The sequence below is a fragment of the Telopea speciosissima genome, chromosome 8 (assembly GCF_018873765.1).
Source record: "Telopea speciosissima isolate NSW1024214 ecotype Mountain lineage chromosome 8, Tspe_v1, whole genome shotgun sequence".
Lineage (NCBI taxonomy): Eukaryota > Viridiplantae > Streptophyta > Magnoliopsida > Proteales > Proteaceae > Telopea > Telopea speciosissima.
The window spans coordinates 26622074-26636213 of NC_057923.1; the positions used below are offsets into that span (position 1 = coordinate 26622074).

The following is a 14140-nucleotide window of genomic DNA, read 5'->3' on the forward strand; positions in this document are numbered from 1 at the left end:
CTCTCCCTTCCCACGGTTTGAACAGCGTTTAGAGTTCTAAAATTAGGCTAAGACCCTCTATTTATAGACTTGCCACAACTAGGGTCTGTTTGGCAACCTGGGCCCACTTTCAAGAATGCATTTTGGAACTGATTCTGGGCCATACTGGCCACTCTGGTGGGGTCCATAGGAGTCCGAGGGTATGTGGTGGTTCCCAAGACTCCCATCTACCTCTGGAGAGTGTCCATGGTCTGTATGGGTGGTCCCCACACTTCTGCAGCTTAAAATAATACTTTTTACCAGTCTGGGCGATTCACTAGGTGATGTGTGCATCGTCCAGTGCATCACCCAGAGAATAGCAAGGCTGTATCACACTGTGCTTGCACAGGGGTTTGGCCCAAGGTTTAGGCCTTACACTTACACCTCACCCAGGGTCAAATGCACCTCTTTTCAGGTGTAGGCCCCACATTTATGAGGAGGAGAGAGATTACCTGGAGTTTATGTAGTACATTATGCTGTGGGCAGTACAACTACAAGGGTCTGCAACCCATCTTTTGACAGGTATGTGGGAGGACATCCTCGGGGGTTCTCCATTAAATTCAATCACTGGGGTGATACTCCACAGTGTGCTTGGATGTCTTGCCAGGGGTTCCTGTCCTTCATTCAAAATTCCCAGCCTATTAAGGGCAGGTTTGACAGGTTGGTTTGATTGAAGACATAAAGACGGGTGAGGATAAGATGGATAAGCTTGCTGAACTATTCAACAAGCAACTAACTCATGCTCACTATGAAGTTGTGAATCAAATCCATAATACCAGGATGTCTCAGGGGACTTTAGTAACGGATCATGTCATTAAAATGATAACTCCGTTTGAGAAACTACAATCCATGGGGACGGTACCTAACTGTACAAAACTAATGTGATCTTGAATTCTCTGTCATCTATGTATGCTCCTTTTTGCATGTCATATAATATTAGTGTCAATGAATTGGAGTTGACTAAGCTGGCCAATGTGTTGGTTGAGGTAGAAAAAACCTGAAAAGGGATAAGCTGGAAGTCAATGCCACTGATGCCAAGCCTTCTTCCAAGGGGAAGAAGAAGAGGGGTAAGAAGGGTAAGGCCCTCAAACTCAAATATATCATTCACATTGCATATTATTTAGAGTCATGGTCTATTGCTTTAATCCCAAGGGAGGGAAACAAATTGACTGACTCCCTTACTAAGAAGCCTGATCCATAACATATAAAACTGATTGACCCCTTTCCACTCCATGGTTTCTTGAAACTTGCAATTCAAAATCCATATGATGAGCCACAATACATTGTCCAACCGGCATATGACACATGGCGTGACCGAGGTTGAGCCGACCCGTCCGGTCCAGAGGGAAAAAGTGGTCGTACGGCGCACTAGTCCTTAACAACCAAGGACGAGGCCGAGTACCGTGACCTCGGCACCATAGTTGAGGTCGTTGAGGCTGACAACTTGGCCGAGCCCCCCAAGGTCGGCAACATGGCCGAATCCTCCTGGGCCGACATCGTGACCGAGCCCTCTCGGGTCGGCAGTGAATTAGAGCCTCGCGTGGTTGGGCGATGAGGTCAACGTCCCCCCAGTTGCTAAGACCGACTGAGTAGAAGCTGACGCCCGAACGTGAGGCACAAGCCGAGCTCTGTTACCTTGGATCACGAAGCCACGTCAGATATCCTGACATTCGCGGGATACACCTGCTCAACTGGATCAAATCATCCTCCAAAATCGGAACTGAATCACATTCGGATGAGGACTCTTACCAAATAAAGAGTCCATGTCCAATTGTGACTCAGCTAGTCAGACTCCAACTAAAAATGAAACTCTTTCCGTTTGAGGACTCTCCTTGATCGCCCTATGCTCAGTCTATAAATACTCCGGTATGGAGCTCAAACGCTCATCTCACTTTTCACTAAGTTGAACCTGTAATACCCTGATTTTGGACTAGGGGTAATTGGTCTTTTTACCTAATTCAGGATTGGTGCAAGTTGAAGTGTAGGATCCTGGACTTGCTGGGGTGTACAAATGATGGTAAGTAGTGTGCACCTAGTGTAACACCCTCATTTTGAGTTTATTCCTTGCCCAAGTGTAGAATTAGGGTTTTATTTGTAACATATATAATTTGACTTAGAAAATAATTCATAGTTAGTAACTTAGCCTAGTGCTTAGACATTTCATTCAATTTGTTAGAGGTCTAAGTCTATTCTGTAGTGGTGCAATTAAATATTTTATTTTTTTTATAATTTTATAGGGCTTAGAAGGGCCTCCACGATTCTAACTTGGGAGGTCTTAGATTTTAGCTAGGGTAGTGTTATGGATTGATAAGGAAATGTGAGGTAGCAATCTTCAATTTCCTGGAAACTCAAACTTGGAAAAAGAAAGTCTTCATAAAATAAAATCCCAACAAAAAATGAATTTAGCTAAAATTAAATTACCTAATCTAAAATTTTAATTTAAAAATTTTAAGTCAAGATTCCTTTTAAAATATTTTCATTGGAGGAAAAGTAAAGAGATCTAGTTAGAGACTAAATAGAATTCTTTTCATCTCCTTTTTTGTTAGGATTAAATTCTCATAACCAAATCCCAAACCCCTTTCCCTTTATCATAAATTTGAGAGGGAGGGAGAGAGGAAGAGACGAAAAGAAGAAGAAGAAGAAGAAGGAGATTCGGACTGTGCAAAATCAGCCACTTGACATCCAATTTTGACCCTTTTTGGAGATGAATTGGAGAAATTTTATTTCACGATAAAACGTAGTCTCATCTCTTATCTTCGCAACTTAACTTGAATCAGCCCAAATAGAGATCTAAGCAGAGAAATATCGCTGATTTACTGAAGGTAGGTCATTCTGTCAAAAATCTGTGTTTCCCAAATCCGAGTTTAAGCAATACCTTGATGTTGATTTCATCATTACCTTAATCATAGGACTCCATTAAAGTGATTCTGAAATAGGAAGAAGTATATCAGCATCATTGAAGCATTGATTTGAAGTCACTTATAGAAACCCTAGTCGCTTCACACAATGTGAGTAGATCTTCAACCATTATACTTGATATTTTCCTTACATATAAAATTTGTTTTGAAACATTGTTTTAAATCTGGAATTTAGTTTTAGATTGAGATTTCTCTTGCCAAAAACATATGTCATTCATGTTTTTACTCAAATAAATTGTTCACACATGATTGCTTGCAAGGAATGGTGATTTCCTTATGATTTAATTTACATATGTGTGTGCAGAATTTTTAATAATGTCATGTTTATAGACTAATGAATCCAATGCTTATTTGTTGATAGTATGATGAAGGTTTATGAATGATTCTTCATAATTATAACCTAATGCATGATGTTTTTAGATGATGCATAAAAATCTGATTTTGTTTAGGGTTTACTTTTAATTTTCATTGATGTTATTGTTGGATAAGTGATTGCAAAGATTTTGCTCAATCTTCCCTATTATTGTTCTTCACTTTATGTATTGATATGTTGATGAAAGTTACTGTTTTCACACTTTATTTTTATTCTTTTCAATAGCATGTATTAGGGTAGAATTGGAGAGTTGCTAACCCTAAGTTCCGAACTTGGATGTATAGCTTTAAATTATAAGTAAATCCTTGATTATTATTTTTGTCGTTTACCTTACCGGCATTGGTGAATAGGTTGGGGTAAGGATAAGTCGGCTAGTTTTTGAGCTACGGGCTTATCTTTATTGGAACTATATGGACTACTAGAAAGAGGGAGATGATAAAAAACTCTCCAGGAGGGCATTGCTAGTAAAACCTTCGGGGGCTTTGACTCGGTTTGGGGTAAGTTTGGTCATTAGTTTCTCTATTAATTTCTTGATGTTGAGAGGGGACAATGGTGTTGTAGTTGATCATAGCTAAAGTTCATACGCCGCTATCATGAGGGCCTTAACTAGTGTATAGTAACTAGTTCACACTAGTCCATTAGGGAGTGATGTGTTTGTTATTTTACATTCTTTCGATATATTTTTTGTTGATTGTTGTCATATATACTTTTCATTACGGTAGTAGTGATAAGTAAATATGGTTATGATCATTTTTTTTATTTTTTTTTCCAAATATATATATATATATATACATATTATCGTACGTCTTTACATTTTGTATTACTTGTGTATGTTTTCGCACTTGTATAGTTGTTGTGGATTTACTTGCGAAGCTTTTTTCGAAGCTTACCCTCATCACTTTTCAGATGAACAACTTTATGAATGTGAACCTGGATGTGAGGATGTACTAGAGGAGGAGGTCCAAGGGGACGAAGCGTTTGGATTAGAAGATGACAACTACTATTAGAAACTTTATACTTCCTTTAAATTTTCGAAGAACTCATAGTTTGTTTGAGCTTAATTTAATTTTAGAGATTGTAACATTTATTTAAGAATTTTAAGTTTAATTTGAAAGTTGTAATAGCTTAGTTTGACTACCCTACTTTAGTTGAAGTTTTAATCTATACATTTTAGACTTATGTTTGTGTTTTGGTTCTACTTCGGTTCATATCTCTTTGACATAAACGATCTTGTGGATCGTCAATGTCCCTAAACCACTAGGGTAGTTTTAGGGGCATTACAGAACCGTTGTTGTATTGGAGACCTGACTCGAGTGTCAGAGAACCCTTCGCCGGAGTCACATCGGCTCTCTTGCGCTAATTCCATTTTTTATAGGCTCATCTGTGAACAGAGTGGTGGAGGTTTTCGAACACAACACCATATATAATACACCTCATTAGCAGTAAAACTATGTTTACCAATGCAAAGCGGATAAACGTCTATAGGCTACAGCTAACTGTTTTGAAATTCCTTAGGTCGAAAAGTTATTAATGACCTCTGATACCCATCCAATCTAATGGATGGGATATCAACCAACTTGTACACTTTAAAGAATTTGAAAGGAAAAAAAAAAAAAACTCTCTTTATTGGTAGGCACGAGTCAATAATTTAAGGCGCAGGTCTTTCTGGATCATCTTTATTCAGTTGTAATTGCTGTGAAGAGGCCATAATAATCCTATACAAGAATCAGAACGAAAGAAAGTTAATTAAAGGTGAATGGATAAGAATATAATAGAGATAAATAGACCGTAGAAGAAGCAACGAACGATGAAAGGAAGTGGAGTTTCTCTAAGTTCCAATTCCCAATGGCATCGGTTTCGAATTTTCAGAGTTTTTAATTCCAATTTTATAAAGAGAATATTCCCTCGTATTTTGGTTGCAGACAAAAGGGATATTCAGAAGGACGATATATGGGAATATCACAACACGCGTCACGAGGAGAATCCTCTCTTCGAACTATCAGAAGCTCAGAGAAGAGAATCTGGAAAAAAATAAAAAAAAAGGCATGGGTTGGAGTCTTGCACGAGAATACTGGTTTTCCTTTCCTTTTGAAAACCTCTTTCAACAAGTATAAGAAGCTCTACAAGAGAATCTCATTATTGCTCAAGGAATTCGATTCAAATTTCTGTTTCTCCTTTCCTTTCCTCAGTCGGATACAATTCTATAAAAAGGGAAGGAAAGAGAATTAATGTACGGCTTTGTATATTCTAATGGGTTCAATTTTTTTTTGGGAAAATATCATCCCCCTCCCCTCTACTCTAAGTTTCCTTAATATCAATTCAATATTCAAGTTTTGAAAAATGATAATGCCCTTCCATACTTTTTAAAGATTCTATCAACCGTACCTTAACCATTAAAAAATATCATTAAGTGATGACGTGGGCATGTTCAATTTTTTTAAAACCCAAATTACCCTTAAAATAATTTAATTTCAATTTTACCCTTTCCAATCTTTAAAAAGTAGGGGAGGGCATTATTATTTTTCAAAACTTGGGTATTGGGTTGATATTAAGGAAACTTAGACAGGAAGGGGATGATATTTCCCTTTTTGTTTTTTGGGTAGAATCCAATGGGTTCATTTCACCGAGAAGATCCATGATCCAGCTGGGTTTTGTCTTCTACTCAAGAAAACAAATCCAAATACCAAATCTGTTTATAAGTTTTGTATGCCTCCTTGTGTGATGGTTTTCACTCTATTCCAGGGACCTCTCTCTTAAGTAGTCTTTTTCGTGATTCGAATCGGTGTTCAATTTTGATACCAAATGTTAGGTACTTGACCGTTACGTCAAAAGCTCCAGAGCTAATGGAACATGTTAAATCAAACCTTTTAACCTATCACATACTAGGCTGGCCCAATCTAGTGCCCATACTTTAGATCAAGTCTCATTAGGCACATAACATGATCTCAACTTAATCTAGAAAGTATTGGTGATTCTTCCCCAACATCGGTTTTGGGAATCATTTATATTGGGGAGTAATTTTGTACTTTAAGGTATTAGGGTTTCTCTATATTGTATTGTGTGAGACCCTATACATAGGAGTTATCTCATAAAGAAGTGGGGGTGGGGGTGAGGGTTTCGTATTTCTTCATCAAAATAGTGAAAGTTCTAGTTATCATTCGGCCGTGGACGACGTAGATTATCTTAGATGAACCACGTTAATCTTTGTATTGTGTGAGATATTTTTCATTTTTTTCAAATTTTTATTCTACTGCCTTGTTATTTCTTAACAAAGATTAGCCAACCCTAACCCATAATTAATTGTCCAATTTGGATTAAATGATCCGACCCAGAAGGCCAAGCTTGCTATAACTTCCTACAACCCGAACATATATATATATAAAAAATTGAAAAAGAAACCAAAAACCAAAAAAACCTTCAAATTTAGAGAGAATCTTGGTACCTTCCTTCCCACTTCACTAAAGTTAGTAGTAGAAGAAGATTCCCAACTCATGGCCCCCATGCACCCTTTTCTATTCTTTTTGGTATGTTTCCATCTTTAAGCTTTTATGGGCTGTCCCCTTGGTTTACAGCCGTAGAATTGGTAACTTCGATATTCCTTACTTGGATGCAAATATATTAATATAAATTTGTTTTCTCTTTAATTTGTTGATGAAGGGAGAGAGGTTGGCCTGTTGAGCTAAAGAGCAAGGTTCCAAATTCCAATTAGATATTCTATAGATGTAGATAAAATGATGAAGTATAGTTAGTTCAATTGGCATCTTCTACGGCCGAGCGGCTGGCGTGCAGCCTCATATAGGTGTGACGCGGATCCTACCCGGGTAGGGTGTTCGGGCAGTGGATAGGATGATCATTTTACCCCTAAAACCGCTCGACTACCCGGCCATAGAGGATCCAAATCCTAATTATACACCACTTTTGAGATCAAAAAGCAAGGTGAATGGTGACTAGATATATACTAATCCACATTTGAATATGTCTCAGTAGCTCTTCTTTTCTCGTACACTAAATATATTGTATATGCCCTCTACTAGGCTTTTTATTTTCTCTCTTTCCTTCTTTTTATGCTTCCTTTTCATTTTGTCATAGTAGAATCAATTAGTTTATAATTTACTTATGCAGGGGAAACTAATACTTTTTACTCTTTATTTTCTTAGGGTGAAGATGCCCACAATTATCTCGCTGCCTAGAACATGACTTGATATGGAAAGATCATAACCGTCCATTATATCAAGATTGTCATCAAACGGCCAACAAAGAAATACCTAGTAATTTTGCATTATATATGACCTTGGAATTACTGTACTTCACATTTGACACCGCAAGTGGTATGGACTATGGTGAATCCACAAGATCAACCTTCAAAGATGGTAAAATTTAAAGATCTCAACAAAACTTACCTTTTCAATAAGATGATTAAAATAAGGGAATCAAGTTGCTGAAAGAAGAATCTCCTCAACACTGATTGATTGGATTAGGGAGGGGGTGTTTGGGGGTGGGAGTTTATGGATAAAATTTTCTTTCAAATTCCTCCTGCCCGCAATCACAGGCGTCGAAATGGAATCTCACTCTATAAGAACAAACATCAAACAAAACAAAAACAAAAATGAAAAAGAACAAGATGACATAGAGATTTAACGTGGTTAACACACCAATATGGTGTGCTAAATCCACGGGCGTAGTTGATCGAAGATGTTTCACTATATAAATTAGAGAAAGTTACAGTGCAGATCCCAAGAACACCCAAATCAGCACTGTTGTTCTCTCCCATAAACCCTAAATTGAAAAATCCGAACTCATGCTCTTTTTTTGCCAAAGATCAACAGAGTGTATATTAAAATATAGGAATAATTACAAGATCAGAAGTCCTCAAAAAGGAAAATCCATAGAAAAACCAAAACAAATCCTCTTCGGCAAGTAACCTTAGAGGAGCAAAAGAGATTAGAGCTATTACTCTAGAACCCCACCTTCGGCATGGTCATCAACAGGGTTCTAGAGAAACAGACTAATCCAAACACAAACACATAGAATTCAGCCCTGGGCAAACCGAAACCGACTTCTTTCCTGCAAGTCCCACACACGCTCTTTACTACAAAACGGATAAAGAAGATAAATACTCCTCCATTAGATCAGGTCAATTATCCATCAGGTGGAGTTGACCCGTACCATGGGGCCAGGCTTCGCTCTGCTACCATCACAGATCTCAGAAAAATTTCCATTCGTGTCACCACCAAAAAATATTAGAGCAGGTCATTCGAAACACGTACAAGAATTCGAGACATACATAACACACTCCAATTAATAGAGGTATTTTAGAATATACTAAAATCTAACGGGGTATTAGCAAATCCATAGGAAAAGGAAATTATTCCATTTCGGCGCCTACAATTGCGGCAGCAGCAAAATTACTCATCTTTGAGATGGTCATAAGGCCCAAGAAAACAAGGATAAGAAAGAGAAGGAGAAGAAGGAGAAGAAGAATCATCTTTTGTAATGGAGTTTTGAGATCGTACGACGATTACTTATCCCTAAAGTCTTTAAAACCAGTCTATTACCACATGACTGCTTCTTCACTGTCCATCCATGAATCCTTCTTAACACCCGCCATTACCTTTTCTCTTTTGTTCTTTGCAAGAAGTTACCATCCTTCTGCTTTATCTCCTGCTTTGCCTTTTCCTCTCCCAAAACCCTACTTTATTCCCCCGCCTCCACCCTCCTCCCCTCCCCCCACCCCCACCACTCGATCCTCGTTATGTTCACAAACAAACATCTTTTCTCTTTCTAGTTTCTATCTTCCTCACAACTCCCCCTCTTCAAAAGGAACACTATCTCCTTTTTTCTTCTTTGTACCCACCAGCCCCCAGGCAGCACCACCACCACATCTCTCTCTCTCTCTCTCTCTGCAGAACATAAACGTGGAAGCTTTTATAGAATAGAATATATTCAATAAAAGAGAAGATTTGGCAACAATTAAACGTAGTAGAAGATGGGTTCACCTGCAGATCTAAGCTTAGATTGCAAGCCACATAACTACTCTACTCTATTGAACCCATTTGGAGATCAAACTGATCAGACCCAGAAGCTGGAAGATTTCTTAGCAAGTCTAGAGGAAGAACGTCTCAAGATTGATGCATTTAAGCGTGAGCTACCCCTCTGCATGCAACTCCTCAACAAAGGTAACTAACTATACATTCTATGGCTTCTATTTCTTTCCTTTGCTTTTTTTCTTCTCTTTTTTCTTTTTCTTGGGAGGAGTGAATAAGAGAAATGATGATTTCCCTTATTGGATTTAAATTTTGTACTTTGAGAATTCAAAAATAAGTTATCTTTGTTTAGAGATGGAAGCATCAAGGCAGCAATTACAGACCTTCCGGACAAATCGAAGAGCAAGAATGGTTCTTGAAGAGTTCATACCCATCAAGAATTCAAGTTGTGAAGGATCAGAGAAGGTATCTGATGAGAAGGGTAGTTGGTTGACTACAGCACAATTGTGGAGCCAATCGAACGGACGAGGAGCTTTTCTTCCTTTTTCGAAAGAAAGGAACACATGTACAAGTCCTACTACTTTAAGGGCTCTTCCAGAATTAGCTCTTGGTACTAATGAGAAAGAGATGGAGGAAAAGAAATGCATTGAACCTGATAATGGTTTGTCTTGTTCGTCAAGGAGATTAGAGAATCCAAGTAAGGGTGGTGATGATGGAGGGATAACGATAGAACAAATAAAGGGAGATGGAAATTCTGGTGAAGCACAAGCGACGAACACAACACAGACTCACAGGAAAGCTAGGAGGTGTTGGTCGCCGGATTTGCACCGAAGATTTGTCAATGCCCTTCAAATGTTGGGTGGCTCTCAAGGTGGTCTGCTTCTCCTTCTTCTCCTTATAATTGTAGTTATCAATATATATTGATAACGAATTTATTTGGGGTTATTTGTAAACACAGTTGCCACACCAAAGCAAATTAGAGAGTTGATGAAGGTTGATGGTCTCACCAATGATGAAGTTAAGAGCCATTTACAGGTAAATTAATCTCTCTCTCTCTCTCTCTCTCTCTCTCTCTCTCTCTATCTAGGTGTGTGGTAAATATGCGAAATGATCACCAACCCACTATGAAAAGAGGGAATTTACCGATGGTGTGTGGTGGTCATTTCATCCACCTCTGTGTCTGGGCACAAGGGTAGTGTATCGCACTTGCCCATGTAACGTTCTCTTTCTCTAAAAAATATATTAAAAAGGAAAACAAAAAAATTTATAAGACAAGACCAAGAAGATTAACTAAGGAAAAATATCCTAACAAATCAACATAAAATGAAGCCCCCACTTAATAGGACCCAAAAAAGTGGACGAGAGTACAAAAAAATCCGCAAAATGGGGATACCCCAAAATAGGTAAGGGGCAGAAACAACCATAAAAAGATAATGATGAGACAACATAACTATGGGGGTGGGGATAAAAAAGGAGAGGTTAGTGGTACTTTTAATTTCTATTTGTAAATTTGTACCATAGGGAGAGGGGTTTGATTGCATGGTTTGAGGCATCGGCATTGTATGGGCGATACGTATTGGTATCACTAGCATCGATTCTGATATCGTATTTGTGAAATGGTACAGATAAGGGGGTAAAGTAATCAAAAACCCATTGTTTAAGAAAATAAGGGACAAATTTGTTCGATTCAGCCTATTGGTGTGAAGAACATATAGGTATTAATCGTATTGGTTTTGCAAGTGACCGATACCCGGTCTGATACGGTGCACTAAAACCATGGTTGTTTAGAGTTTGAATTGCAGGCTAATTAATTTTAGATTCTTGTTTTCAAATGTGAACAGAAATATAGATTGCACACAAGAAGGCCAAGTCCAAACCCACAAGCGGCAGGAGCAGCAGGTCCTCAGCTGGTGGTGTTAGGTGGGATTTGGGTTCCACCGGAGTACACAACGGCAGCAGCTGCACACACAGCGGGCCCAGCCATTTATAGTGCACACCTAGCCTCCCATGGTTCCATACACTATAGTACACAAGCAGTGCCCCAAGACTTCTATCCACCACATACATCTCACCATGTCCAGTTGCACCACACCCTTCATCCCCACCAACACCATCTGTATAAGGCCTCGTCTCAGATGCACAGCTCGCCGGAGTCCGATGGGAGACCCGCAGGAGACGATTCGGAGAGCATTGAAGATGGTAAGTCGGAGAGCAGCAGCTGGAATAAGGGTGACAGTGGTGAGAATGGTGATGAAAAGAAGAGGGAGAGAAAGGGTTTGGCTTCTCTTAGAGACGATGGGGAGGAGAGTAATGGCAGTGATATTACTCTCAAGTTCTAGACTTCTAGTCTTCCTGAAGAACAAACATTCGTACAGATTTCCTTTTCTGGTTTTTATTTTTTTTATTTTTTTTGGTAGTTGGTATCAACCGAGAGAATGGTTGGTCTTTTTTATTTTTATTTTTCTGGATTTTTATTTCATTTTCCCAGCGAGAGTGAGAGTTCTCATGCTCTTGATGGGATGGGAGAGAGTTTAAAAGGACAGAAAAGGGCAAAGCGACTGTTTGCTCGTTTGTTTATTTCCATCTTTGATATTTGATATCCTAAGCCCAACAAACATCTCCGAAGGAATGTCAGAACAAGGAAATCTGAAGTTTGGATTTTATGATTTTGTCGTTTTTAGTGTTTTTGTCCTTTCTACCGCTTTTTCAGAAGGGTCCCTCGGAATGTCACCGGTTAGGTTTCAATGCCTCTACTCTCTAATATAGCTGAGGATGCGTAAATAGGATCTTTATCCTGAATTTTTATCCACTTAATTTGCCTGCCTGTACGGCTGTACTTGACATCATCAAGTACATCTAACAAGAGGGTAGAAATGATTATCCTACACACTGTCTGAGGTGGGGTTCACGTAGAGTCCATCTCCCTCTATTAGATGTAGTTGACGTCAAGTGCGGACTGGCAAATTGAGAGGATAAAAATCCATATAAATGTGTATGTCTCATTTCATCGGAACTTGGTAGGGTTATGCATAGTTTTTTTTTTTTTTTTTAATAAACAAATTTTTATTCTTTAAAGCCAATGACGGAGTGAAAATAGGGCAAACTATCCTGCTCGAAGCAGACATGGCCTTCCTAGATAAGAAGTCAAGTAAAGAATTGCTCTCCCGAGGAATAAAATGGAAACTACATTTTAAAAAGTATGTGAAAAATTGGGTTATGTCCTTAATCATCGGCTGAATAAGAAACGGAATGGATGTGTTTCCCTTTGTGATGTAAGGGCATAACTCTTTATAATCGATCTGTTTCCACTCTAAGGCAATCATATGACTCAGAAATCGCTTCCAACATTCAACTACGCATCGCCAAATCTTTGCCTAGTAAGTTAGAGTAAAAGCACAGGGGCTCAAAAAATTCAACACAGACACGGCCTTGGTGATCTCTAATAATTATCCCAATACCACCCTATAGATCCTCTTTCTTTCAAGTTGAATCCATATTGAGTTTGTAAGAATGAATCAGAGGGGACATCCACAACCCACATGCCTTCGAAGAAATTTGTGGAACTCTAAACTACACCGTCCTACTGTCATCAGCCTGAGCCTGTAAGAACTCACCATGGGCCCTTTTAGTAGCTAAGATCATGTCAGATAGTGTCCAAGTCCTTTGAGAAAAGTAATTCATTCCAAGCCCACTAAAGGTACTAAGCAAAGAAACCACACAAGCCTAAGCATTCCATGCTTTGTTGCCTCCCCAGCTGACCAAAGAAGTCCCAACCTTGGTTCCATGAGTGAATAGTAACTTATTCGCTTGAGTGCTCCTTGTGAGATAAAGGGCATCCAAACCAAATCACTTTCACAAAGGAACCATTTAGGAGAATATGTGAGGGGGTCGCTTCTTCCTTTCCACAACATTGACATATAGGACCCACAAGCACTCATCATTGCCTAAGCCCACACCTATGGCTAAACCATCTGCACAAGCAGTACTCCATAAAAAAACTCTTAATTTTGAGCAACGTCGGGCACGTCCAAATTCTCTTCCATACCTTGGATGACGTACTCTCTTAGGCGCTAAATTTGAGAGTAGAACAACCCCATCCGTCAGTCTATGAGAAAGTTGGATACTGAAACCTAGTAAAGAGGAAATTTTATTATTGATACATCATGAAATCACCGTCCATTTGGGAACCGACATATGGACGGACTGAGCTGACCCAGAGGGCCGAACCGAGCCGAATGGTGCGGCCCCCTGATTGGAAAAGCGACCGACCCTGATCACCACCGCGGCCGAGCATTAAGCTCACCGAGCACCGAGCCACACCGACCCTGATCGGCTTGTTGCACGGACTTGCTCACTCCAGGGCGAGCACCGAGCCGAGCACCAAGAGGGTCCGAGGACAGCCCAGCTGGACGCGACACTTAGGACCCCACGCACTCGCTACCTGGGCCGACCACCGAGGGCACGGCCGTTCGAGGCCAAGCCCTCCACAGAAGCTACAATAACGGCCCATCGGGGATCGTTGAGCCACTTCAGCATGACCCGACAATCACGGGATAAGAATCAAACCACGATCCCAGCACGATACCGAACCGCATTCCCATTAGGACTTTTACCTTAAGGAGAGTCTGGTTCCGAAAATAACTCTCCACTCCGCTCTGTGTGGGAGAGCCCAACCTATCGGGAACTCTTACCATGTGAGGACTCCTCCGACCGCCTCACCTCATCCTATAAATACTAAGGTATGAAGCTCAAACGCTCATCTCACTTTTTACTAAGCTGTTACGCTGTTGCGCTAGAGACCTGACTTGAGCGTCGGAGAGTCCTTGACCGGAGCCACACCGGCTCTC

The 14140-nt window shown here is 39.7% G+C and overlaps 1 protein-coding gene across 1 annotated transcript; it reads left to right on the plus strand.

Annotated features, from left to right (window-relative positions):
* Window positions 1-9054: 9054 nt before the first annotated feature.
* LOC122671850 (myb family transcription factor EFM-like) lies at window positions 9055-11689 on the plus strand. Its single transcript, XM_043869301.1, has 4 exons — window positions 9055-9485; window positions 9646-10164; window positions 10252-10328; window positions 11135-11689. The coding sequence occupies exons 1-4, from the start codon at window positions 9296-9298 to the stop codon at window positions 11630-11632; spliced, it is 1284 nt and encodes a 427-aa protein (XP_043725236.1). The 5' UTR covers window positions 9055-9295; the 3' UTR covers window positions 11633-11689.
* Window positions 11690-14140: the final 2451 nt, after the last annotated feature.

Excerpts from the sequence above, each read along its gene's own strand:
- LOC122671850 (XM_043869301.1), top strand. The coding sequence starts at position 9,296 with ATGGGTTCACCTGCAGATCTAAGCTTAGATTGCAAGCCACATAACTAC. Across the intron at positions 9,486-9,645 it reads CATGCAACTCCTCAACAAAG|AGATGGAAGCATCAAGGCAG; the intron begins GTAACTAACTAT and ends ATCTTTGTTTAG. Across the intron at positions 10,329-11,134 it reads AAGTTAAGAGCCATTTACAG|AAATATAGATTGCACACAAG; the intron begins GTAAATTAATCT and ends AAATGTGAACAG.